Source organism: Zootoca vivipara, chromosome 3 (assembly GCF_965207765.1).
Source record: "Zootoca vivipara chromosome 3, rZooViv2.hap1.1, whole genome shotgun sequence".
NCBI classification, from domain to species: domain Eukaryota; kingdom Metazoa; phylum Chordata; class Lepidosauria; order Squamata; family Lacertidae; genus Zootoca; species Zootoca vivipara.
Window position 1 is genome coordinate 118,461,166 of NC_142586.1, and position 27,066 is coordinate 118,488,231.

Here is a 27,066-nt window from a genome sequence, read left to right on the forward strand (position 1 = left end):
GGGTGTCTCCTGCTGTCCCACTGCCAGTCCCATTTCTCCTTACTTCACCCCCCACCCCCACCCTCGCAAATATAGTTGGTGCCGCACCCAGTATTCTAAAAGCAACCTTATTAAACAATCACATCCTGAGCACGACTTCGTTTTTTTAAATAAATGATTTATTTGACTACGGCAGTCGAAACGTAGACGAGCATTTTGCAGGCCTCCAGGCTGGAACCCCGAAGTCGCCGCCCTCTGCTAAGAAGTTACGGGAATAAGTCGCAGCGTTCTTGGGGGAGCGATGCCAAGAGCGTCTCCCAGGAGGAAGCAGAGCTGAACCGCAAGGCCGGATTAGTGAAACACACCAGCTTACAAGAGGGGCTTGGGGTGAAAACAACCCAGCTGCCCACAGGTTGTGCTAAAGTGCCGTTAGCTGCCCCCCTGCCAGGGAGGGGCACGCTGGACTCTGGCTGCCTCGTGCCAGGAGCAAATAAATTGGCACAGGCAGGAAATGCCCCCAAACCTCTCCGTGGACAAATGAAGGAGTTGCTGGGGAATTCATCTGCAATCGCACAGCCCAAGCATAGAGTTTGTAGCTGAGAGTTTGCCACTCATTCTTTGAGGTTCTAGACTTCACGGCAGTGGAGACCTGTTTTAAAAGGGGGGGGGGGAGGCAGCGTCTGTGGTGAAGGCAAGAGGGGAGCAGCTCCGGCGTTCCGTGTAATGCAGCCAAATCCACGAGGGCAGCTTTTGCTGAATCTCCCATCCAATGTCAAGCAAAGGCACCTCTTTCAAGACGCACAGGAACTTTCTGAGCACGTTGCCCTTCCGTAGGCAGCAAGATTTCCCCATAGATTGCATTCAGGCAGGTAATTGCTCACCTTGCCTGCATTCCAAAATGGAATACTCGGGGGGGGGGGGAGCTGTAGGAAAAAGCGATCATCCTCCGATTCCCTTCTTTGCGTTCCTCCGCTAGAACTGTCCGGAGAGTGGCAACACGAGAACAGGGCCTTTTCTGCAGTGGCTCCCCGTCTGTGGATTGCTCTCCCCAGGGCACCTTCACTACAGATCTTTAGGTGCCAGGCAAAAACATCCCTCTTCTCCCAGGCCTTTGGCTGTTAAATCTACGGCCTTTTCGATTGTGGGAAGGTATTCCCCCCCCCTTTTTTAACTATTGTTACGTAATTAGTGTTCTAGGCTGTATATTGCCCTGTGGTCTCTTGCTGAAGGGCGGTGTGCTAATTTAATAAATAATAATGACAGGGCCCCCAGACTCACCACAAGAAGCTCCCACCGCTATACTAGCTGGGGACGAGAAGATCTGGCTCCATGGGGCAGCGGATGCTGGGGGGGCAGGCCCCTGATGCTGTAGACCTAAAGCACTACCTCCCACACTCCCCTCATCCAGGGAGGGGGGGCCACCACCACAGTCGGCGGCTGCCTCTGTTTCCCATGCGCAGAAAAGCTCCCTGGCCCCCGTGTGCCTCATCTTTCAAACTGGCGGCCCCACAGCAATCAGAGAAGCTCCTAGACCGATCTAAGAGTGGCCCGTTTGGTGGAATAAAAATGGGAGCTGTGCAGCTCAGAGGGGCTCCCACTGGTCCAAATGAAGGTGGAGCTCTGGGTGAGAAATGGGGGTCACATCACGACACTCCTCCCAGCCCACTTTTGGACTGCTTTCTTCCCCTCCGCATTGGACAACCGGACGCCACATGCAGGAATGGCCAATGCGCTAGCGCTGGGCCAGGGCAGGCAGAGTCCCCCAAAACACTCGTGGGCCTCCTTCAGACCCTCATGAACAGAAAAGCCTGCCGGATCAGGCCAATGGCCCAGCCGGTCCAGCAACTGGTTCTCCCAGTGGCCAGCCAGATGCCCCTCCCATGGGAATCACACAAGCAGGATTTGACCATGAGCCCTCTCCCCTCCTGCGCCTCCCAGCAACTGGCACTCAGAAGCATTGCTGCCTCTTAAATATGGGGGCAGGGCAGAGCCCTCACATCGATTGCCTTCTCCTCCATGGATGTGTCCAATCCTCTTTGAAAGCCACCCCTGCCTCCTGTAGCAGTGAGTTCCACAGTTTAACCTCCTGGCTCCTTCCTTCCTTTTCCACTGGGTTTATGCTTAATGCTCACCCACCGATCCAGCCACCCCTCCATTCATGCCCTTGCTACTCTCTGCCCACCAGCGCTCTTTGGGGTGGGGGAGACCTGTTCGCAAAGTGCCCCCACCACCACCACTGCCCTCTTGCGACAGATCCAGAGGCCTCTCCCCACATTGCCAGGCAAAGCGCCCCCCTTCGCCTGCAGGTCCACCCCCTGCGGCGTCCCAGGCTCCTCCTCCCACCCCACACGGTTCTAGATCTTGGGGCGCCATCCCTTGATGAACTGCATGATCTTCTTGACCTGGAGCTTGGTGAGGCGGAAGTCCTCGGACAGGATCTCCTCGGTCAGCTGCACAAAGATGCTGCCGTCGATGCGCTCGCGCGCAAAGAAGCTCACCACGTCCTCCGAGAGCCCGATGAAGCGCAGGCAGCGAGAGACCTCTTCCAGAGAGAGGGCGGACAGGTCGGGCGGAGGCTGCCAGGGCGAGCCGTCGCCGCTGAGCCGGGCGGGGGGCACCTCGATGACCCCCGGGGCCAGGTAGAGGCGGGGGGCGGCACCCGACTCCGTGCCACGGGTGGCAGAGGGCGGCAGGGGGCCCAGGGGCATCCGGAGGGCGACGTGCTCAGGGGGCTCGAAGGCCTGCTTGGCAGGGCGTGGTGGGGGCACGGGGCTGTAGCGGGGCTCGCCCTCCGGGGAGGAGGAGGAGGAAGCGGTGCCCTCGAAGGGGTCAAAGGTCTCGGGGGAAGAGGTCTTCTGCCACTCGAGGGGCTCCAGCCACTCGGAGGAGGCCGGGTTGGAGAAAGGGTTGAGCGCCCCAAAGGGGGCAAAGCGTTTCTGAGGCGCCTGGGGAGGCTTCAGGCGGGGGAAGCTGCGGTAGCTCTTGAGGGCACTGGTGTCACTGCCCCCTAGCAGCGGGGTGGTGGGCCTCCCCGTGGCCACGCTCAGGTCGCTGTAGGGCCACGGATCTGACCATGAGGACCCCTGGGCGGGCTGGGCTTGAGGCTGGGGCGGGGGGCTGGCCAGCGGGCGGCCGGAGGACTCTCCTGCTTTGCAGTCTCCCCAGGTGCAGGGGTAGCAGTACAGGGAGTAGGAGTCGGGAGACGGGGAGCAGCTGCCACTCTGCGGCCTCGACCTGCGAGAGGAGAGGAGAAGGGAGACCAGAAGTCAGAGGCAGAGCAAGCTCACAGACACCAAGCCTCCGGCGCTGGAGCCAGGCAGGGCACGGGGATCTCTGCAGGGGTCAGAGGGTGCCTGGTCTGCCCCCCCCCCCACGATCCTGCACCCAGAGCCTCCCTGGCAAGCCCCACGCTATGCCAGGGTTCTAGATCGCCTTTACCCCTCACTCCAAAAAGTTAGCCAGGCAGGAGTTCCCTTTGCAGAAGCCACTGGAAGCCACAAGACTTTGTTTTCCCCCATAATTACTTGGAACCTGGAAGCAAATGAACTTTCCGATGGTAAGAGCTGTTGGGTAGTGGAGCTGTCTCCCTCTGGAGGTGGCGGACTCTCCTTCCTTGGAGGTTTTCAAGCAGAGTTTGGATAGCCATCTGTCAGGGATGCCTGAGCTGAGATTCCTGCATTGCAGGGGGTTGGACTAGAGGACCCCTGGGGGCTCCCTTCCAATGGTACAATTCTATGAGTCTATGATTCTATGAGGGACCCAGGTGGCGCTGTGGGCTAAACCACTGAGCCTAGGGCTTGCTGATCAGAAGGTCGGCGGTTCGAATCCCGGTGACGGGGTGAGCTCCCGTTGCTTGGTCCCAGCTCCTGCCAACCTAGCAGTTCGAAAGCACGTCAAAATGCAAGTAGATGAATAGGAACTGCTACAGCGGGAAGGTAAACGGCGTTCCATGTGCTGCTCTGGTTTGCCAGAAGCGCCTTTGTCATGCTGGCCACATGACCTGGAAGCTGTACGCCGGCTCCCTCGGCCAATAATGCGAGATGAGCGCCGCAACCCCAGAGTCGGTCACGACTGGACCTAATGGTCAGGGGTCCCTTTACCTTTACCTATGATTCTATGAAGTAACAGGCACTCAGAACTGAGACTCTTAAAGCATGCTTCCCTCATCAAATAAAACAACAGAAAGACTTAACTAACTGACCAATCATGTCAGTTCTGCTAACAAAAGTCCTGCTCCCACAAAAATCCTGGCTACACCATGTCTTAAAGGCCCAGCAGGGTAGACAGGTTCGCTTCCAGGACTAAAGGTCTCAGGAATTCTTCCAAGGTCACCTGCTGCTGTTTTCCCTTTTTGCAAAGCTTGAGAGCCGGCGCAATTTTCTAGCACCCAGACAGGAGAAGCCCTTGCGTCTTGCCAAACTCTGCAGCAATATTTTTAGCACCTGGATTTTTGCACCCCCAAAAGCAAACTTAGTGGCAACTTTCCGGCAGAGCAACATCTCAGGAGACCAAGTCTGTGGCCTTTGTGCCAAGAGGAGGACCAGCCAGAAATGCCGCTTTCACCAATCCTAGATCATGCCCACGGCAGCCTCACGACCCAGGACCAAGTGGCTCTCCCCACATCCCCATGAAGCCCCAACACCTGACTCAGTGCTTCATTTAAAGCAGCCGGCACCAATCTGCTGCCCATCATAGAATCATAGAGTTGGAAGGGACCCCTGAGGGTCATGTAGTCCAACCCCTGCAATGCAGGAACCACAGCTGAAGAATGTTTGACAGGTGGCCAGCCAACCTCTGCTTACGAACCTCCAAGGAAGGAGAGTCCACCACCTCCCGAATGTTGAAAAGCTCTTCCCGGTAGAAAGTTCCAGGTGTTCACTCAGAATCTCCTGCGTTGTAACTTGAAGCCATTGAATTGGAGCAGGAGAAAAAGGAGAAAAGCTTGCTCTCTCTTCCAAGGATACCGTATTTTTCCGTCTATAAGAGGCCCCCATGTATAAGACATCCTCTATTTTGGGGGACTCTAATTTAAGAAAATGGGGGGGAGATACTATCCATGTATAAGACGAGTCCTGGTTTTGAACCTTATTTTAGAGTAAAAAAACACGGAAAAGTACGGTATTTGAAGATGGCTCTCATATCTCCTGTTTTCCAGGTTAAACATAACCCAGTTCCATCAACCGTTCCTCATACGGCTTGGTTTCCAGACCCTCGATCACCTTGGTCACCCTCCTCTGCCCACCTTCCAACTTGCCAACCTCTTCCTTAAATTGTGGTGCCCAGAATTGGACACAGTATTCCAGGTGTGGTCTGACCAAGGCAGAATAAAGTGAGATTATTCCTTCCCTTGATCTGGACACTAGACTTCTGTTGATTCAGCCGAAAAGAGCATTAGCTTTTTTTTAAAAGACTACAACTCCCAGCATCCCATGAGCTGGTGCTCATGGGCATTGTAGTCCAGAGCCTCTGGCAGGTGGCTGGTTCAAGGCCTTGCCGGGTTCATAATCAGGCATTCCTTTGTGCCAAAAACATGGGTAGGCAAACTAAGGCCCGGGGGCTGGATCCAGCCCAACCGCCTTCTAAATCTGGCCCACGGACGGTCCGGGAATCAGCGTGCTTTTGCATGAGTAGAATGTGTGCTTTTATTTAAAATGCATCTCTGGGTTATTTGTGGGGCATAGGAATTTGTTCATTCTCCCCCCCAAAAAATAAAAATATTGTCCGGCCCCACACAAGGTCTGAGGGACAGTAGACCGGCCCCCTGCTGAAAAAGTTTGCTGACCCCTATCCTAAAACTTACACAAAGGAAGACTGAGAATGGGAGCACGGAGCTCTTGCATGGCTTCAACTGAGAAGCCCCAGCCAGCTCTCTGGGAGGGAGGGGAGAAGCCCAGGGTCCTCAGCCCCCCCCCTTCTCCCGGGGAGCAACTTACCCTTCATGCAGTCCAGGCGAATAGTAGGAGAGGCTGGAGCTGGGAGAAGAAGCTGCTCCCTGGAGCTTCGGGAAACGCAGAGGCACCGGAGGGCTGGAAGCGGCTGGCACATGGCCACCCCGGGGTGGCACTGGGGGTGCAACGAGAAGGCGGCACTCCTCTCTCACCTGGAAAAGATGGAGTGGGGGGGAGAGAGAGATTCATCCGCTTTCTGCAGTGGTGACAGCCAGCTGGACGCCAAGACCAGAGCGATCAGAAAGGCAGAACACTCACTTCAAAATGGGGGCACAGGAAGAGTCCCAAAGGGGGGGAGCAACTTTAATTTAATTCACCCCTAAAAGCCCCTCTCTCTGCATTTGCCTTGGGAGGGAAACTCAGGGGTCACCCACCCCTTCGCCCGATCATATTGTGTCCTGATTAATTCCCCCAAATCCAAGAGGATTTCTTGTCATTCCGCATCTCTGCCTTGCCAAAAACCCAATCTTACCTGCAATCCCTCTTTGGGTTTTCCGCACAACTGATAAGATCTTGGACTGGTAGCAGCCAGAGATGGGAGGCAGGGAAGCAGCTGGCCAGGGGATGGGGCTCGGCCATTTTCACCGCAGGGAGCCAAATTCTGTGCAATCTGTCATTTCATCCTAAAACTTGACTCTCCAGGTATGGAACCTCCTCTAGCCAAAAACCCCAATACTAGGCCATAAGCAAAGCTCTGCAGGACAGCTGGTGGGGCGGGGAGAGAGACTCCAGAGCTGCCCCAACCCAAAAGTGAAAACCCAGACACAAAAATCACAAATAATAATAATAATAAAGATATATTGAGGTTTTTGAGCTATTTTTAAAAGAGATCAGCAAAAACAACACTGCCGACATGGGTTGCCATACGACTGGACTTCCCCAGACATTTTCCCAATTTCCACCTGGACACTCCTTCCGAATGCAGTATTCCGGATATGTCCCTGTGGGTCGTGAACGCCCCCCCCTGCGCCTGTGTCCCCAAACCGATCCATTCGAGCTCCTCCACATCCCTGCTCCCCCTTTCCAAGGCGTCCCTTACCGCATCAGACTTGGGCGGGACGGGGGGCGGGGCATCTCCCACAGGCTCCTCCCCCAGCAGGCCCTGCTGGCACGGTGGGGACCCCAGGGGCGAGGCGAGGCCAGTGAAGGAGATGAGGTCTCTCTGGCCTGCCGGGTTGGCGCTCTCCAGGCCGACTGGCTTCCCGCTGGGCTCCGCGTAGCTCCCGCGGTTCTGGTTGTTGGTCCACAGCTCCTCGTAGGGCAGTTCTGGAGCCCGGAAGGCTGGCTCAGTCCAGTCGGGCGTCGTGTATTCCCGCTCAGTGTCCGGGGCGTCGGGGAAGAGGGCCTCGTGGTGCTCCTGGCGGGAAGGTAGGAGCGTCCTCTGGCTCCTCTCCCCGGAGGCGGGGTCCTGACGGGCGCCCCCGGAGGTGCTGTAGAGGCAGAGTGAGAGGCGCTGGAAGGAGTGTGCCAGTTCGTCGCGGGCATAGCCCTGCAGGCAGAGGCGGACGCGCCGGGGGCTGGCGCACTCCTCCGCCAGGTCCGCCTTGGCCTCGCGCACCGCCTTGGAGTACTCGTTGGGGTCGAAGCACTCCTGGCAGAGGGCGGCGCTCTCGCGGAGGAGCTTCTCCAGGCGGGCGTCCCCTCCGCCCCACAGCGCCCCCTCGGGGAGGAGGAAGCGGGGCATGTCCGTCAGCAGGAGGAAGTGGAAGGGGGCCACGGCCTCCCTGCGCAGGATGCAGCAGAGGACCACCGTCTTGGAGATGATGCTAACCAGCTTGTAGCAGTGGCCCTCGCGGATGGCGTGGAGGTCATAGGGGTTGCGTGGGGGCCGCGTGGGCACCGTCACGTTGACGGGCAGCCGCACCTTCTCGATGATGCTGCGGATGGTGTGCTCGCCCTCCTGCATCTGCAGCTCCAGCGGCGAGCGGGTGCTGAAGCGCCCCTTGCACTGGAAGGGCAAACTGAGGCTCTCGTTGGTGCGGTGGTTCATGCAGATCAGGCAGGGCATCTTGCCCTTCAGCGGGCGGCTGCCCCCGCCGACTCCGCCCCCGGCACCGCCCCCGGCCCCAGCGCCACTCCCGCTGCCAACGACGCCCGCCTTGCCCAGCTTCCGCAACAACGTGTTGAAGCGCGACTTCTCCTTGGCGGCTTTCGCACACAGGATCTCGGCTTGGCCCATGAGCGTCAGCTCGTCCCCGGCGTGCAGTGTAAAGTTGTACACCTCGCTGTCCTCGCTGAACTCCCCCGACACCACCTGGAAAGAAAAAGAGGGTCAGCCAGGAGAAGAAGCACAAATATAGGATAAGGGGTGATATGATAGCCATGTTCAAATATATGAAAGGATGTCATATAGAGGAAGGAGAAAGGTTGTTTTCTGCTGCTCCAGAGAAGCGGACACGGAGCAATGGATTCAAACTTCAAGAAAGAAGATTCCACCTAAACATTAGGAAGAACTTCCTGACAGTAAGAGCTGTTCGGCAGTGGAATTTGCTACCAAGGGGTGTGGGTAGAGTCTCCTTCTTTGGAGGTCTTTAAGCAGAGGCTTGACAGGCATATGTCAAGAATGCTTTGATGATGTTTCCTGCTTGGCAGGCGGTTGGACTGGATGGCCCTTGTGGTCTCTTCCAACTATGATTCTATGATTCTAGGATGGGGGAAAACCTTGCTTGCCAGTAGCACATGTGTGGTCCCATCACCTCCTGGCAAACAGAAGGGGAAGAAATGGAGGCAGTGAGAGATTTTACTTTCTTGGGCTCCTTGATCACTGCAGATGGTGACAGTAGTCACAAAATTAAAAGACGCCTGCTTCTTGGGAGAAAAGCAATGACAAACCTAGACAGCATCTTAAAAAGCAGAGACATCACCTTGCCGACAAAGGTCCATATAGTTAAAGCTATGGTTTTCCCAGTAGTGATGTATGGAAGTGAGAGCTGGACCATAAAGAAGGCTGATCGCCGAAGAATTGATGCTTTTGAATTATGGTGCTGGAGGAGACTCTTGAGAGTCCCATGGACTGCTAGAAGATCATCAAGGCTCTGGAAACCAAGCCTTATGAGGAATGGTTGAAGGAGCTGGGTATGTTTAGTCTGGAAGAGAGGAGACTGAGATAGGAGAGCCATCTCAAGGGCTGAACCAAGGAAGATGGAGCAAGCTTGTTTTTCTGCTGCTCCAGAAGGTGGGACCCAATCCAATGGCTTCAAGTTCCAAGAAAGGAGATTCTGACTAAACATCAGGAAGAACTTTCTGACAGTAAGAGCTGTTAGACAGTGGGAAGGTCTGCCAGTGCCGGATTTACGTATAAGCTAAACAAGCTCTAGCTTAGGGCCCCACTCTCTTGGGGCCCCCCAAAAAAAAATTTGAAGAAAAAAAACCTGGATGTACATTTCCAAAATATAAGATAAAAAACAAATAAAATAAAACCTACCGTACATACAGTTAGAGCGTAATAATTATTTCACTATTAATATACTTCTTAAATGTATTTCAGTTCAACATTACTTTGATAAAATACATATTTTATTATGTGAAATGGCTTTAGATACCTATGAGGTCCATAAATTACCACATAGCATATATTCAACACAAAAAAACAGTGACCATTTGTTGTTGACAAAGGACAGCTGGACATAGAAAGGGCCCCATTCCCTTCAGGAGCTGAGGGCCTCATCCAGCCTAAATCTGGCCCTGAAGGTCTCCCCCAAGAGGTTGTGAACTCTCCGCCTTGGAGGTTTTTAAGCAGAGGTTGGGTGGACATCTGTCAGGGATCCTGCAGCTGCAATTGCTGCATTGCAAGGGGCTGGACTAGATGACCCTCAGGGGTCCCTTCCAATTTTACAATTCTGTAATCCAGCAGCTCAGGTTTTGCGGCGCTTTCCCCACCTTATTATGGGGCAGGAAGGATCCCCAACACGCCTCAGCTCTTTGCTGCGGCGAAGAGGTGGGATTTCAAGTAGAGATGGAGAGACCTGACTTAGGGACTGCCTCTCAAAGCGGAAGGGGCTTCCCCTCCATCCCTTTTGCACTTGCACCCTGGACCGAGATCTCCCCCCCCCCCCCCGGTCCCCTGAAAGCGCCACTGACCTTGACGCTGAAGGTGATGGCCTCCATGACGAAGACCCTGTCCGGGAATATACTGGCCACCTCTTCCACGCTGTTGAAGTACTGCACAGGCTCCCGGACATCCCTGTCCTGGTCGAGCAGCTTGAATTTCCCTGCAGGGTGCGAAACACACGCCAGCTCGGTTAAGGGAGACCTGCTGCTCCAGGGGTCAGCTCAGGGGGTCTGCATCTCCTCCTCCTCCGCAGCAGGCGAGGGCGAGGAATGAGGCTGGCAGACGGAAAGGAGAAGAGAAGAGGAACACCAAAGGAAACAATGCTTTGCTGGGCCCGGCCAAACCCAGATTTGCCTAGCCCAGATCGCTGCCTCCAACGGTGGACAGTGCCCAAGGGAGGAGACTCCACAGCCTGACATAACGGGCACTTGGTCCCCTTGTTGATGAGAAGTATCCTGCCCTTGAACTTGGAAGCTCAGCTTCATAGAATTGTAGAAGTTCCAACCAGGGCTGTCTTCAGCATAAGTCATTTGTGCACCGACAGCGGAAAAGCCAGCAAAGGAACACAACAGGATGTGCCGTGCACCCTTAGCGCCAACGGTTAAGACGGCCCTGGTTCCAACCCCCTGCAATGCAGGAATATGCAGCTGTCTCTTCAAACTTTTATGGCTGATAACCATTGAGGGAAAACTCCTCCTTGCATTTGCACTCCTTGCAATTCTTCTGGGGGGGAAATGTAGGGGGAGCCCGGCTGGGTCAGACCAAAGATTGCTCTATTCAGCATTCCTGATTCCTACAGTGGTTCCACCCAGGGCCGGCTCATCGTAGACCCCCGGTGGCGCAGGGCACCATGGCGCCGGCCCGCCAGGAGGGCGCCGCGAGCTGCGCCCGCCCGCTGGCCAGCCGGTCCGTCGGTCCGCTGCGCAGCTGTGTGTGGCGCCCACCGCGCTGGGAAACGGGGCGGGAGGGCGCCGGAGAGATCACGCTGTGTCTGCCCGTCCGCCCGCCGCACAGCAGCGCCACGCCCACCCGCTCACCACGTTGGGAAACGGGGCGGAAGGGCGCCGGAGAGATCCGGCGCACCATGGCGACAGGGGCGCTTAAGACGGCGCTGGTTCCACCCCCCAAAAAAATGCCAGGAGTGTGTTAGCCCCCGGCAAGTGCTCTCCAGAGGCCTAATGCTTCTGACCCGGGCGGACAGCCAACAGCCATTGTGGTCCATCTATTTCTTGTTTATTTCTTTCATACATTTTTATACACAAACTTGAATGTGTTTTTTTTAAAAATAAACACAAAGAGAACGAAACAATAACATTACAGTGGTACCTCGGTTTCTGAACGTAATCCGTTCCGGAAGACCGTTCGAGTTCCGAAACGTTTGAAAACCAAAAACTCAATGCGGAAGTCTCAGAATGGAAAACTCAATAGGGAAGCTGCGAGGCACGTTCAACTTCCCAAACGCGTTTGAAAACTGAAGCATTTACTTCCCGGTTTACGGCGTTCGAAAACCGAAATGTTCATCAACGGAGACGTTTGAAAACCAAGGTACCAGTAAAAAAATAATTCATTGAAACATTCAAAGAATAAAACCAGCTATAAACTAAAAACGGATAACAGCATGCATCCACATTCTACATGTCTGAGCAGGCTGTTCTAAACAAAAATGTTTTTTTGCAGGCACTGAAAGAAGTACAGCGAAGGGCTTATATCACTAGGCAGGGAGTTCCAAAGGGCAGGTGCTGCAAGGGTGGGGAGGGTCTTAGGTGGGGCCCCTGCAACGCTGCCAGAGCTGCCGATGGATGTGGCCAAGTGGGCGCATGTGGGGCAAGGGTATCACGCAACTAATCTGGTTCTGTACTGATAAAAAGGGTAAAGGGACCCCTGACCATTAGGTCCAGTTGTGACCGACTCTGGGGTTGCGCGCTCATCTCGCATTATTGGCCGAGGGAGCCGGCGTATAGCTTCCAGGTCATGTGGCCAGCATGACAAAGCCGCTTCTGGCAAACCAGAGCAGCACATGGAAACACCGTTTACCTTCCTGCTGTAGCGGTACCTATTTATCTACTTGCATTTTGATGTACTTTCGAACTGCTAGGTTGGCAGGAGCTGGGACCAAGCAACGGGAGCTCACCCCGTCACAGGGATTCGAACCGCCGACCTTCTGATCAGCAAGCCCTAGGCTCAGTGGTTTAACCACAGCGCCACCTGATAGTTAGCAGCAATTTGTAGGTTAGACAGATTGAGGGCGGGGAAAGGCTACCATTGGCTACTAACCCTGATTATTATTATTAATATTAATATTTATTGAATTTATACACCGTTCTATACCCGGAGGTCTCGGGGCGGTTCACACAAAAGATCAAAACGTATAATCAGAATAAAAACAACAACCCAATAACACTCCCCCCCCCCGAAAAGAGCCACATTTTAGAAGGCTACAGGATGGCTAGTGATGGCGGTCATTTCACGTGCATTGAAAGTGGGGCTGAGTCCCTCTGCACATGCTCTGTAGCCCTCTTTGCGCTGAAGACAATGCTCTTCTGTGAGGTATCCCCATGGAACGTGGCCAGCACATTGCACCTATTTTGCAGGGAGTCAATATAATGAATTAAATCAGCCCCCCCCTCCTCCCCCAGCGGCAGCAGAGGCGGACACAGCTACGTTTATCGGAAGGGCTTCCTTCTGTCCCCCCCCCCCCGGCCTCCAGAAGGATTCCTGAAGACAGAGAGAGAGAGAGAGACACGGACATCCCAGAACAGAGAGGAAGCGAGCAAGAGACGTCCCGATCAATGGGTCAATTGCTTTCCAATCAACCGGAGCCGCCAGCTAAGCTTGCTGACACAGGGCTGTGTCCCGTCCCCCCCAATGGCCTCCGAGAGCTGGAGCGCTGGGCAGCCCCGACATACTACCCGGGGTGTGTGTGTGTGTCTCGTGGGCCTTGAAATCATCATGCTTGGAAATTCTTTAACTCTCAGACATCCAATCAGCCCCGGCGCTTCCATTAAGGCGAACTAGGTCACGGCCTAGGGCGCCAAAATGGAGGGGGCGCTGACCAGGCCGCCCACCGCCGCCCGCCGGTGCTGCCTCAGGCCGCTGTACGGAGGGGCGCGGGGAGCGCGGGCCTGGGGCCGCCTCCTCTGAACAGCTAAAAGGCGGGTGAGGTGGCCCCAGGCTCACGCTCCCGGCGAGAAGTTCCGGATGTGCGCGGGGAGCGGCAGAGAAGCGGCAGCGGCAGAAGGGCGAGCGGGGCCCGCCAGCCAGCATGATCAGCAGGGTCTTGCAGGCTGCAGCGGAGCAGAGAGCTGGGGGAGGCAGCCCCGCCCCCAGGCTCGCGCTCCCAGCGATCCCCGCGCACCTCCGGAACTTCACGCCGGGAGCGTGAGCTGTTCAGTTGAGGCGGCCTCAGCCTCCCACTCCCCACGCAAAGCTCCGCAGGCGTGCTGGGGCGTGTGTGCGTCATGACGCATGCACCCGGGGGGCGCCAGAAAGTGTTTTGCTTAGGGCGCAAAAAGCCCTAGCACCGCGCCTGCATCCAATGCAGCTGGTAGATTCAGGGCAAATCAAAGGAAGTCCCACTTCACTCAGCACATTGTTAAACTGTGGGACTCCCTGCCACAGGAGGCAGTGATGGCCACCAACTTGGATGGCATTTAAAGAGGATTAGACAAATTTGTGGAGGAGGAGGAGAGGGATCTCAATGGCTTCCAGCCACAATAGGGCCGGATTGAGGTTGGATGAGGCCCTAAGCTACTGAAGGTAACGGGGCCCTTTTATATGTCCAGCTGTCCTTTGTCAACAACAAATGGTCTGTTGAATATATGCTATAGGGTAATTTATGGACCTCATAGGTATCTCAAGCCATTAGCCCATGTTGCCATGCAGAATGTGGGCACCCTATATATATGGATGGCGGATAAGAGATTGAGGTTGAATCCTGACAAGACAGAAGTACTGTTCGTGGGGGACAGGAGCCGGGCAGGTGTGGAGGATTCCCTGGTCCTGAATGGGGGTAACTGTGCCCCTGTAGGACCAGGTGCGCAGCCTGGGAGTCATTTTGGACTCACAGCTGTCCATGGAGGCGCAGGTCAATTCTGTGTCCAGGGCAGCTGTTTATCAGCTCCATCTGGTACGCAGGCTGAGACCCTACCTGCCCACTGACTGTCTCTCCAGAGTGGTGCATGCTCTGGTTATCTCCCGTTTGGACTACTGTAATGCGCTCTACGTGGGGCTACCTTTGAAGGTAACCCGGAAACTACAACTAATCCAGAATGCGTCAGCTAGACTGGTGACTGGGAGCGGCTGCCGAGACCACATAACACCAGTCTTGAAAGATCTACATTGGCTCCCAGTACGTTTCCGAGCACAATTCAAATGTTGGTGTTGACCTTTAAAGCCCTAAACAGCCTCGGTCCAGTATACCTGAAGGAGCGTCTCCACCTCCATCATTCTACCCGGACACTGAGGTCCAGCACCGAGGGCCTTCTGGCGGTTCCCTCGCTGCGAGAAGCCAAGTTGCAGGGAACCAGGCAGAGGGCCTCCCATCAGATGTCAAAGAGAAAAACAGCTACCAGATTTTTAGAAGGCATCTGAAGGTAGCCCTGTTTAGGGAGGCTTTTAATGTTTAATTGTTTTATTTCATTTTTCTGTTGTAAGCCGCCCAGAGTGGCTGGGGAAACCCAGCCAGATGGGCAGGGTATAAATAATAAATTATTATTATTATTATTATTATTATTATTATTATTATTATTTAGAAAAGAGCAAACCAGGGATATTTGAGGGAGCAGGCTAGCAGGCGGGGCCCATGACTTACATTATAGGAGCCTGCACAACACAAAACACTGCTGCTCTATGTAGGTTTTATTTTATTTGTTTTTTTATCGTATATTTGGGAAATGTACATCCAGTGTTGTTGTTTTCGGTTAAATTATTTTGGGGCCCCCAAGAGAGTGGGGCCCTAATCTATAGCTTGTTTAGCTTATACGTAAATCCTTGCACTGGCTTTCCTCTGTCTTCGCAATTAGAGGCAGCAATGCTTTTGAATATGAGATGCTGGAAGCCAGGGGAGGGTTGCTCTCGTGCTCAGATCCTGCTTGTGGGTTTCCCAGAAGAGGCGAGAACAGGACGCTGTATCAGGAGGGAATTGTGACACACACACAGACACCCCAATGAGATTCTTGCCTCCTCTGGATTCCTAAAACTTGGACTCCCTAGGAACAAAGCTCTTTGCTTCAAGGATGTGCGAACTGGCTACGGTTTACTCAGCCGTGCAGGGAAACTGGGGGGGGGGGCTGGCTATGTTTGTTGAGAAGCCCCCTCCCCTCCCCTCACTCGCACCAGGTCCTAGGTTGCCTCGACTCCCCGATTCCAGGCATCTCACACCCACTTCCCAGGGCCAAAAGCCTTCTTTACTTTCACTGCCCCCCCAAAAAAAGATTGTGCCTTAGGCCAGGCAAAGGCAAACATGTCAGTCTCCAGAGCCCACCCCCTCCTGCAAAACACCCCCCCCCCGACTCCAGCAAACAAGGAGGACGGTCGAAGACAGGATGCGCAGATGGGGAAAGCTGCTATGAGGATTGGGGGGGGGGAGGCAGCAATGAAGCGGAGAAGGCCCCCCCCCCCACTATTCTGGAGACAGCTGTGTCCGTCTTCTCCCCAAGGAAGCAGAGATGTGGGAACAGGCTGGAGCAATGACAAGGCAGGCGGGGGCATCGTGGCACCAGCTGGAAGAGGGGCAAAGGCGGGGTTGGGGGGGGAGAGACTTGCCACCCAGTCCGTCCCCATTTGCCCCGCTTTGTCCCAGCCAGACTCCCAAGGAGTTAGAGCAAGGCAGAGCTGGCGTTCCTCAGGCATTTAGCCACAGGTTGGGTCATATTGGCCCATGGCTGGGGGGAGACACACCTCCCAGCTCTGCCAGAGTAAGGAGAGGTGGGTGCCTGCTTGGGGGGGGCTCAAGATTACTGTGGGGTGCATGACTCCAGTCCCACAAATCTTGCCCGGTATTGTCATCCCACATGAATGCAAGAACAAATAAGAGCCTGCTGGATCAGGCCATGGCCCATCTGGTCCAGCATCCTGTTCTCACAGGGGCCAACCTGATCCCTGTGGGAAGCCAGCAATCAGGATCAGGGCCGGATTAAGGTTGGATGAGGCCCTAAGCTCCTGAAGGTAACGGGGCCCTTTCTATGTCCAGCTATCCTTTGTCAACAATAAATGGTCGCTGGTTTTTGTGTTGAATATATGCTATGTGGTCATTTATGGACCTAATAGGTATTTAAAGCCATTTGCACATAATAAAATATGTATTTTATCTAAGTAATTGTTGAACTGAAATACAATTAAGGAGTATATTAATAGTGAAATAATTATTAAGCTCTAACTGTATATAGGTTTTATTTTATTTGTTTTTTATCTTATATTTTGAAAATGTACATCCAGGTTTTTTCCCCTTTATATTTTTGTGGGGCCCCCAAGAGAGTGGGGCCCTAAGCGAGAGCTTGTTTAGCTTATATGTAAATCCGGCACCGATCAGGATCCGAGCACAGGATCCAGCAAGGAGCATCCAGGAGGGTGGCTGAGCCATCCTGGCTAGGAGCTACCCATTGCCCTCTCATCCTCTTTTGAAGCCATCCAAGTTGGGGCCATCACCGCCTCTTGTGGCAGTGAGTTCCACAGTCCGCACTGCATGAAGAAGGACTTTCTTTGATCTGCCCTGAATCTTCCCCACATTCAGCTTCATGGGATGTCTACAGGTTCTAGTGAGGGACAGCCATTTACACACCTCCGAGCCCAAACTGGCCGTGTGTCTCTGTGTGTGTGTGTGTTTCAGAGGGGGGGGGGAGCAGCCAGAAGCCTCTTCTCTTCCCTCCCTTGCCTGGCACCATCTGCTCCGATTTTATGAATGGGCCAGCCCAGCAGGTTAACACGCTTCCCTGCTTGGCTCCCCTCCTCTCCTGTCCCATTGCCCTCCCCAAGGAGCAGCGATTAGCTGGGGCTCCCATGATTTATTCATCCTTGCACATCATTACCAGAGATGGGAAGCACTTAGCCGGCTCATTAAGGGCCGGGGATGATCTCAGCCCTGTTAATTCCCAACTCCCACTTGGGTCACTCTCCTCCTCCTCCTCCTCCTCCTCCTCCTCAGTTCGGGGCCTTCCAGACCGGCGCCAACACTTCCACCCCCCACCCCGCTGACCTTCCATACCAGGCACCTCTTCCCAACCTCTTGCAAGCCCAGGACTAGGCCGGGCATGTCCTTAATTCTGCATTCAACCCTGCAAGGGAGGCCGTGAGTATTATTTTTACACCTGCAGGACCAAGGAGGAGAGGGAGGAAGCATTGAATGCCAACCTACCCAGAGGCCCCCATGCGTGTGATGCTGCCAGTGCCTATTATTATTATTATTATTATTATTATTATTATTATTATTATTATTATCATTATCATTATCATTATCATTATCATTATCATTATCTTATACCCGGCCCATCTGACTGGGTTACCCCAGCCACTCTGGGAGGCTTCCAACAAAATACAGAGGTGGGGGAGGACCTGGGATATTTTGTGGCCCAATTTTGGGCCACCCATACCCAACTGGGTGCCCTCCAGATAGAATTGCAGAGTTGGAATGGACCAAAGGGGTTGTCTAGACTCTAGACCAGGCATCCCCAAACTGCGGCCCTCCAGATGTTTTCGCCTACAACTCCCATGATCCCTAGCTAACAGGACCAGTGGTCAGGGATGATGGGAATTGTAGTCCAAAACATCTGGAGGGCCGAAGTTTGGGGATGCCTGCTCTAGACCAACCCCCTGCAAGGCAGGATTCACAGATGTTTTGAGCCACAACTCAATTGCTAATACAATTCTAGGCTGCATCAACAGAGATCTAGTGTCCAGATCAGGAGAAATCAAAGTCCCACTCTATTCTGGAATACTGTGTCCAGTTCTGGACACCACAATTTAGGAAGGATGTGGGCAAGCTGGAGGGCGACCAAGATGGTCAAGGGTCTGGAAACTAAGCCTGATGAGGAGCAGTTGAAGGAGCTGGGTATGTTTAGACTGGAAAAGAGGAGACTGAGAGGAGATAGGAGAGCCATCTTCAAATATCTCAAGGGCTGTCACATGGAAGAGGGAGCAAACTTGTTTTCTCCTGCTCTGGGGGAGCAGGACTCGAACCCATGGCTTCAAGTTACAAGAAGGGAGATTCAGACTAAACATCAGGAAGAACTTTCTGATGGAAAGAGCTGTTTGGCAGTGGAAAGGACTCCCTCTGGAGGTTGTGGACTCTCCTTCCTTGGAGGTTCTTAAGCAGATGTTGGATGGCCATCAGTCATGGATGCTTTAGCTGAGATTCCTGCATTGCAGGGGGTTGGACTAGATGACCCCCGGGATCCCTTCCAACTCAGCAATTCTAACATTTTATGATATCCCATCAGCCCAGCTGGCGGGGACTTAATGGCTTATCGTCGTGATTCCTGAGGCTGCTGACTAAAAGGTAACTCAAATGATGGATTGCGGAGGAGATGTAGCCAGACCAAACTAATATATATATATAACTGGGACACTCAATGATCTGTGGCAACCTTGATGTTATCAGCACCGTGGTCTAACCAATTGAGCTATTCGGTCTGACAAAGTTGGAAGGTACCCCAGGGGGTCATCTAGTCCAACCCCCTGCAATGCAGGAAATCTCAACACACGGTCTCCCATCCAAGTTGAAACCATAACAGACCCTGCTTAGCTTTGCAAATGTGCTGGCAGTTTTATTGCTGCATCACCGTCCTCTTGTCTCTGAGTTTTATTGGCTAACTCAGAAGATAAGCCATTTTTGGCTTACAACACTGTGACTGGTGGATCCGTGGAGGAATGGCTGGGGACATTATTATTATTATTATTATTATTATTATTATTATTATTATTATTTACGAGACCTGCACCACGTTCTGGGCCCCTGGGGCTTCCTGGCCCCTTCCCCAGCTGTGCCCCCTCCCCTGCCCCGTTACCTGGATACTGGAGAGGGATGTCAATCTTGGGGCCAATGACGTAGTGTCCCTCCTCCAGGCTATGGGCTGTCACTGTGGTCCACTGGCGGCAGGAGTGGATGAGGAGAACGTCCTGGTCACTAACCCCTTCCACGTACTCTCCTGTGGCAGGAACAGAGAGAGACATCAGCACAGGGTCCCAGCAATGTGTCCCCTCCCCAAGGGGAGCTGCAAGGGACCACCAGGGGCCATCTAGTCTGACCCCCTGCAATGCAGGAACCACAATAGAATCCTTTCGGGATTCTGGAAGCAGCTTTCGCTGCCTGAGCGGTGGCAGGTCTGGTTTACACAAAAGCAGAGATTCCCACATTGCAGGCGGTTCGACTCGGTGACCCTCGGGGTCCCTTCCAACTCTATGGCTCTGTGAAAATAAAGGGGGACTTCCACGAACCCTGCACCCCACAAACAGGGACAGCCACCCTCTCAAGAAGGCAGCAACTTCCCTCCCCAGTCGCCGTGCAGTATTACGACAACGGTGATTAATTAATATAATAAATCAAATTACGACATCAATATCCCACCTTTCTTCCAAGGAGCTGAAGGCGGCTTATGTATTCTCCTTCTCATTTTATCACAACAGCCCTGTGAGGTAGGCTGGGCAGAGAGGCAGTGACTGGCCCAACGTCACCCAGGGGAGCTTCATGGCTGGATGGGGATTCAAACCCAGGTCCTGTTCTGGGACACCGAGCACTATGCAACAGAATCCCTCTGCGCAAGATCAGAAAAGCACCTTGAAGGCCATTTATGACGACACACGATTTCGAGAACCACAGCTCACTTCACCAGTCGCTAAGCACCTTTATAGTCTAACGTTCCTTACCAACCAAGTTTTACAAGCCCATCTCCCCAAAGCCATTAATAGTAGCACATTGAGGATGCAATAAGGGCCTGCAGGATCAAGTCAATGGTCCATCTAGTCTAGCATCCTGTTCTCACAGTGGCCAACCAGATGCCCTTCATGAGAAACCCACGAGCAGGATCTGAGCACAAGAACAACTCTCTCCTCCTGGCATTCAGAAGCACTGCTTTCTCCATCTGTGGAGGCAGATCACAGCCATCCTGGCTAGAAGCCATCAAGAGCCCTCTCCTCCTCCATGAATTTGACTGTCTCCTGTGGCAGTGAGTTCCACAGTTCAACTCTGCACTGCGTGAAGAAGTCTTTTCTTTCCTCTGCCCTGAATCCAACAAAATACACAAGGACTTTCATACCACAAAGAGCCAGCTGATAAAAAGACTAGCGCTTCCCCACCGAGCCAGTTTTGCAAGCCCTGCTCCTCCCCAAACCATTAAGGGAAGCAGATTGGTGCCACACAAAAGATCTATTCCAAGCCCGAAGTCTGTGGGGCTGCCTGGTTGCAGGACAGCTGCATGGCTGGCTGAAGGGGGCATTTGCAAGGGAATGTCCACTATTAAAACGCCAAATGCCACAGCCCTCATACATGAAAATCCATCCGTCTCAATGTCCGAGGCCAGCCTCCCAGGGAGAATTTGGAGGGCAGGACAGGTAGCCAAGCCAGCAGCCTCTCTGGCCTCCCCTCCAGCCCTCCGGATTGCTCTTCCGACAGCTCATCCCCCACCTCCTCCCCCAGCCAAGCCCAAGGGAGCAGGCCTCTGGCTCTGGCTGCCAAGAGAGAGGCAGGTTGCCCTGGAAACATTTTGCTCTTTGTCCGTGCTCAATGGCCAGAGCTCCAGCCCAAAGGCCCGGCTGCAACAGCCGCCTTATTGACACCGTATCCGGGACGGAGGCCTCCCAGAGAGAGAGAGGAGGCAGGAGTGGGCAAACATTTCAGAGGTACGCCCCTCCCACCTGAGGAAACAGAGGCACCACCCTCGGAGACAACCTGTGCCTCTCTGCAAAGCCACGGCCAGCTTCAAGTCCAGCTGAGAACCACAGAATTGCCGAGTTGGAAGGGACCCCCAAGGGTCATCTAGTCCAACCCCCTGCAGCAGAAATCACAGCTAAAGCATGCCTGCTTTTAGTTTTCCATTTCATGGGCCAGTTCAAGGACTGCAAGGGGCGCACCGTGCCCTTCGTTCAGTTGGGCATCACCACCGCCAGTCGACAAACGATTTTAGAACATTCAAGACACTTCATTTACAACATCCCTTGAAGGCAGGCCAATAATGTCACCTCTGGATCGCAGTGGGGAGACAAGATTTGAGAGAGACAGAGAATGGTTTGCTAAAGACCACCACCAGTGACCATATGGGCACTTTCAGCTGGCGGGGGGGGGGATGTTCCTTGTGCCTTTCAGATGCTGGCTCCCTTAGCCACAGAATGGCCCACCCAGGAAGGATCTCCGCCCCACCTCCCTTAAGCCCCTACGGGTTGGGCTGGATGACCCCTTTGGCTCCCTTCCAACCCAACAATTCTATGATCCCAGGGCTTTCTCTGCGGGAGAAGTAAGACGGCTGGTCTCCGGGGGTGGGTGGGGGCTGAGCCAAGGGGTGCTGGGAGGCCAGCTGTGGCCTCTGCGCTTCCCCAAATGGAACCCCCCCCCCCTGCATGCCAGCCACGGTAACCAGGGAAATCCGCTCCGCTCAAAAGCCTTGGCAGCCTCACACTGAGGAGAGGATCCCTTTGTAGGGTTGCAGAGGGGTGGAACGAGGCTGTGCAAAGGGGGGGGGGAGAGAGGGAAACACACACTGCTTATTTTGAAAGTTTAAAAAGCCAACGCACCCCACATTCAGCCAGACAGAACAACAGAAGTGCAAAACCCTTCGCTGAGCAAAACCAAAGAAAGCAGATTCCCGGAGGCACCAGCAACCAAGGAGACCTGCACACTCAACACCTCTTTCCCAATTCCAATCTGGTCCAGTATCCCGCCATGCTAACCTTTAGCTGAGATTCCTGCACTGCGGGGGGTTGGACTAGAGGACCATTGGGGGTCCCTTCCTGGTGAGCACCTGGGAAGGGCCCATCTAGTCAGGACGCTTCCATCCAAGAGTGGCTAGCAAGATGCGAGCAGGAAGTCCCTCCCCCAGCAGGGAATGAAGGCATTCATAGAATCATAGAAACATAGAATCATAGAGTTGGAAGAGACCACAAGGGCCATCCAGTCCAACCCCCTGCTAAGCAGGAAACACCATCAAATCATTCCTGACAGATGGCTGTCAAGCCTCCGTTTAAAGACCTCCAAAGAAGGAGACTCCACCACACTCCTTGGCAGCAAATTCCACTGTCGAACAGCTCTTACTGTCAGGAAGTTCTTCCTAATGTTTAGGTGGAATCTTCTTTCTTGAAGTTTGAATCCATTGCTCTGTGTCCGCTTCTCTGGAGCAGCAGAAAACAACCTTTCTCCCTCCTCTATATGGCATCCTTTTATATATTTGAACATGGCTATCATATCACCCCTTAACCTTCTCTTCTCCAGGCTAAACATACCCAGCTCCCTAAGCCGTTCCTCATAAGGCATCGTTTCCAGGCCTTTGACCATTTTGGTTGCCCTCCTCTGGACACGTTCCAGCTTGTCAGTATCCTTCTTGAACTGTGCTGCCCAGAACTGGACACAGTACTCCAGGTGAGGTCTGACCAGAGCAGAATACAGTGGTACTATTACTTCCCTTGATCTAGAATTAGATGCTATACTCCTATTGATGCAGCCCAGAATTGCATTGGCTTTTTGAGCTGCTGCATCACACTGTTGACTCATGTCAAGTTTGTGGTCTACCAAGACTCCTAGATCCTTTTCACATGTACTGCTCTCAAGCCAGGTGTCTCCCATCCTGTATTTGTGCCTTTTTTATTTATTTTTGCCGAGGTGTAGTACTTTACATTTCTCCTTGTTAAAATTCATCTTGTTTGCTTTGGCCCAGTTGCCTAATCTGTTAAGGTCATTTTGAAGTGTGATCCTGTCCTCTGGGGTATTAGCCACCCCTCCCAATTTGGTGTCATCTGCAAACTTGCTCAGGATGCCCTCAAGCCCATCATCTAAGTCATTGATAAAGATGTTGAATAAGACTGGGCCCAGGACAGAACCCTGTGGCACCCCACTAGTCACATCTCTCCAGGATGAAGCGGAGCCATTGATGAGCACCCTTTGGGTTCGGTCAGTCAGCCAGTTACAAATCTACTGAATGGTAGCATTGTCTAGCCCGCATTTTACCAGCTTCTTTACAAGAATATCATGGGGCACCTTGTCAAAGGCCTTGCTGAAATCAAGATAGGCTACATCCACATTCAAGGGTAGACTGTCTTGGAACCTGGAGGTTCAATTCAGCAGTCATTGGTTTGAAAGGGAAACCAATTAAGGACGAGAGGCCTGGTGTTGACTAAGTAAGTGATCATCCCTACATCATGGGGTGATGAGTTCCATCAGTTAACCCTGTGCTATGTGAAGAAGTATTTTTACTTGGTCAGTGTGGAAGGGGCAGTGGTGGCTACAAAGCCGAATGGCTTTGAAAGAGGACAGAACAAAAATCTTTTTATTATTCTCTGTGTAGATTAGCTTGTATTTTATTGTATTGTGAAAAGTGTTAATAAAACTTTATATAAAAATAGGAGCAAGTCGGTGACAAGGAAACTGGAAATCCGGCAGCTGGGTGGAAGAAAGGAGCTGGAATGAAATTCCTCTCCTGCCAACCTGGGAAGTCTTTAAAATATATTTAAAAACAAAAAACAAAACAGGGGGCATGTTAGAAAGGCCCCTCCGCCAGTAGTCTTAAGCATCAAACCTTTGAACCCAAAATATTAACCACAGGATCCACTGGGTGCATTTCGCCACAGCTTTTGCACATATATCATGAAAGAGACACTTATCAATCCTACAGATGGAGAGGAAGCCTGCGGTCATCTAGTCCACCCTCCTCCTGCCAGCAGTGGCCTTCCTCACCTAAAACCTTTTCCCCAAGGGAAGGGGAAACCACCTGTGCTGGGAAGGGAACAAGCTCCAGCCGTGGGCATCAAATATCTGAGGAGCTGTTACAAGGAAGATGGAGCAAGCCTGTTTTCTGCTGCTCCAGAGGGGAGAATCATAGAATCATAGAGTTGGAAGAGACCACAAGGGCCATCCAGTCCAACCCCCTGCCAAGCAGGAAACACCATCAAAGCATTCTTGACATATACCTGTCAAGCCTCTGCTTAAAGACCTCCAAAGAAGGAGACTCCACCACACTCCTTGGTAGCAAATTCCACTGCCGAACAGCTCTTACTGTCAGGAAGTTCTTCCTAATGTTTAGGTGGAATCTTCTTTCTTGAAGTTTGAATCCATTGCTCCGTGTCCGCTTCTCTGGAGCAGCAGAAAACAACCTTTCTCCCTCCTCTATATGACATCCTTTGATATATTTGAACATGGCTATCATATCACCCCTTAACCTTCTCTTCTCCAGGCTAAACATACCCAGCTCCCTAAGCCGTTCCTCATTGGGAGGGCCCAATCCAGTGGATTCAAAGGACAAGGAAATTCCGAGTGAACATCAGGAATAACTTTCCGACAGTGAGAGCGGTTTGACCGCGGAGTGGTCTCCCTCTGGAGGTTGTGGACTCTCCTTGCTTGGAGGTTGTCAAGCAGAGGTTGGATGGCCATCTTTCAGGGATGCTTTAGCGGAGATTCCTGCATTGCAGTGGGTTGGACTGGATGACCCTCGAGGGTCCCCTCCAACTCTCCAATTCTATGGTCCTTGGATACCTGCTGGGAAGCTCCCTTCTGGCCGAGGTCTCAAGCATCAGAAGCTGTCCGTGAATAACTGATCCTTTTTCAAAGCCATCTAGGTTGGTGGTGATCACTGCCTCCTGCGGGAGGGAGTCCCAGAGTTTAACTGTGTGCCAACGGAATTGATAAACTCAGCAGAAACCCACCATGCCAGCTTGCCCGGGAAGAAACAAGAGGTTGGGAATTCTGCGGTTGCAAGAGGACCACAACAGCAGCTGACCAGGCTGGCACAGAGAAGAGAGGAGTCCCTCGCCTCTCTTCCCCCCCCCCCAAGCAAACAGGCACAGAAAGTGACATCTGTCTGTCTCCCTTGATCTTGGGGGCGGAGGGGGGACAGTGCCCAGGGCCTCATCCTGCTGCCTCCTTTTTCAGCAATCAGACAGCTTGGGAAAGAGAAAGGCGTGTGGGGGGGGGAGAGGTTGTATCGTCTGCTGTTGTTTTCCCATCCTTTCCCCGCTTCTGAAATTCATTCAGTAGCAAGGGGGGGGGGCAGAAAAGAGACAAGCCGGTCCCCCCCCCCACCGCATTAGTATGCAAGACACCACCGACGGCTCAACTCCCCATTCTTCTCACGGTGTACAAAACCCGAAGCCAGCCGGGCATCCTGCCACGGAAAGCGCCCCCCCCTTTCCCTATGCAGGGCGGACATCTGCGGGCAAACCCTCCCCAGCAATCACAGGGAGAGAAAGTGGGGCAGCGGGAGGGAGTCGGGTGACTCTAGGGCATGGGGAGAGAAAGAGAGTTAGCAGGAGACACGATCAAACCATTAATACGTCCCCTCTCACCCCACCCAACAGACAAACGCACCAGTTTACAAAGCCGAAGTTTCACATTGGCACAGCCCCCCCCCAAAAAAAAGACAAACCCAGGCGGCTTATGAAAAAAGCAGATTACAGAAGCCCCCCACCAAGACGAGAATACGCTTCCTCCAACAGCCCGGCAGAAGGAACTGACGGGTCGCCTTGTCCCAAAGTAAAATATACGCGGGGACGGGACTCTTTGGCGCCTGGCGCAAAACCAAGAAGGGAGACGAGGGAGAGGAAAGATGGTGATCTTCCAGGTAGGATGAGGACCTGGGGGGAGACCCAGGTTCAAATCCCCACTCGGTCATAGAACTCACTGGGTTGGTGACCTTAGGGACCCGGCCGCTGCCTCTCCGCCTAACCTACCTCGAAGGGTTGTTGCTGCGGGGATTAAATGAGGAGGGGGACCACCCTTAATCCCCCCTCCAGCTCCTTGGAGATAAAGACGAGATACGAATGCAATACAATCAATACATAAGCCGCCGAGAGCGCGTTGCTACGCTGCTGGTCGGTTCGCGCCCGTCGGAGGCGCCCCGAGGTCTGACGTGCGCCTCGCTTCGGGTCGGGGGCCGCGCGTAACGAAGCAGCCTCGCCGTGAGGGAAAGCGAGGCAGGAGCCTCCGAGCACCGGGGTGGGGGGCGGCCCCGAGGGGCTACGCAGGAGAAGGTCCCTCGGGGCTCCTGGATCCGTCCCCGCAATGCTCCTGAGCTGCAGGGGAAACTCCGTCGAAGTGCCAAAGAGGCAGCAGCCCTCCCCCGTGCCAAGCGCGCGCAGCCCGCGGAGACGCACCGGGCCCGGGGCGCACAAGCGCCGGAAGGCGGCACTTGGCCACGATGAGGTCGAGCGGCAGCGGCGGCCCGGAGCTCCACGCCATGCGGCCCAGCGCCGCCGCCAGTCGCTCCATGCTGACCTCCTCCGCCGCCGAGGCATCGCCCTCCCTCCGCCGGAGACGCGCCCGAGCAGCCGCCGCTTCGTCCGCCCCGTCGGGGAAGCAGCAGCAGGCGAGCTCCTTTCGCGCTCCGGACGCCGCTGCCGCCGAGCTGGCTGCTCCTCGGGATGGGATGGGCCAGGCACGCCCCCGGGAGGGGCCGCTTGCACGCCGCGGCCGCGCGCGCCGCCCCTGCCCCTTACTCCAGGGGAGACCTCGCACGCCGGCTGCGGGCGCTGCAAAGGACGACAAGCCCCTTCCCCAGCCTGGAGGGGCGCTCAGGGGCCGCAGGATTACCGTAGCAAGTTTCTCTTTGGATGCCATGCCTGCGTTGCTTACATCATCATTAATCAATCAATTGATTCAAATTACTAGTCGTTTTATTTTGCCCAAAGCAGCTCAAAGAGACTTGCAAACACCCCTCCCCCACAGAGAGGGAGGGGGGCTTTTGGTTTGTGAGAAGGGGTCGTTCTTTTTATTACCGGTATGTGTTTTGTGTTTTTCTCTTGTGAACCACTCTGAGATTGAAGTAAAATTTTAAGCTGGTTCCTATGAACCCAGAGAAATGGATCCTGACCCAGGGAGAGCCCAAGGATCCAGGCAAGCAGGCACGATGTTGCCGCTGGCCGTAGAATGACAGAGACCAAACTAAGGCTGTCAAAAGCAAA

General features: G+C 53.8%; 1 protein-coding gene across 2 annotated transcripts; it reads right to left on the reverse strand.

Annotated features, from left to right (window-relative positions):
• Positions 1 to 153: 153 nt before the first annotated feature.
• Positions 154 to 26,546, reverse strand: GAREM2 (GRB2 associated regulator of MAPK1 subtype 2). Of its 2 annotated transcripts, none has more exons than XM_035110744.3 (6): positions 26,260 to 26,546; positions 18,978 to 19,118; positions 10,008 to 10,138; positions 6,967 to 8,181; positions 5,913 to 6,079; positions 154 to 3,213 (listed from the first exon to the last, which is right to left on the reverse strand). In XM_035110744.3, the coding sequence occupies exons 1-6, from the start codon at positions 26,372 to 26,374 to the stop codon at positions 2,334 to 2,336; spliced, it is 2,649 nt and encodes an 882-aa protein (XP_034966635.3). In that variant the 5' UTR covers positions 26,375 to 26,546; the 3' UTR covers positions 154 to 2,333. The 2 variants fall into 2 exon arrangements, with proteins under 2 accessions (XP_034966635.3, XP_088523130.1); XM_088667004.1 differs by lacking the exon at positions 26,260 to 26,546 and adding an exon at positions 19,538 to 19,719.
• Positions 26,547 to 27,066: the final 520 nt, after the last annotated feature.

Excerpts from the sequence above, each read along its gene's own strand:
- GAREM2 (XM_035110744.3), bottom strand. The coding sequence starts at position 26,374 with ATGGAGCGACTGGCGGCGGCGCTGGGCCGCATGGCGTGGAGCTCCGGG. Across the intron at positions 10,139-18,977 it reads CATCCCTCTCCAGTATCCAG|GGAAATTCAAGCTGCTCGAC; the intron begins GTAACGGGGCAG and ends CGCACCCTGCAG. Across the intron at positions 3,214-5,912 it reads TCGCCTGGACTGCATGAAGG|GTCGAGGCCGCAGAGTGGCA; the intron begins GTAAGTTGCTCC and ends CTCCTCTCGCAG.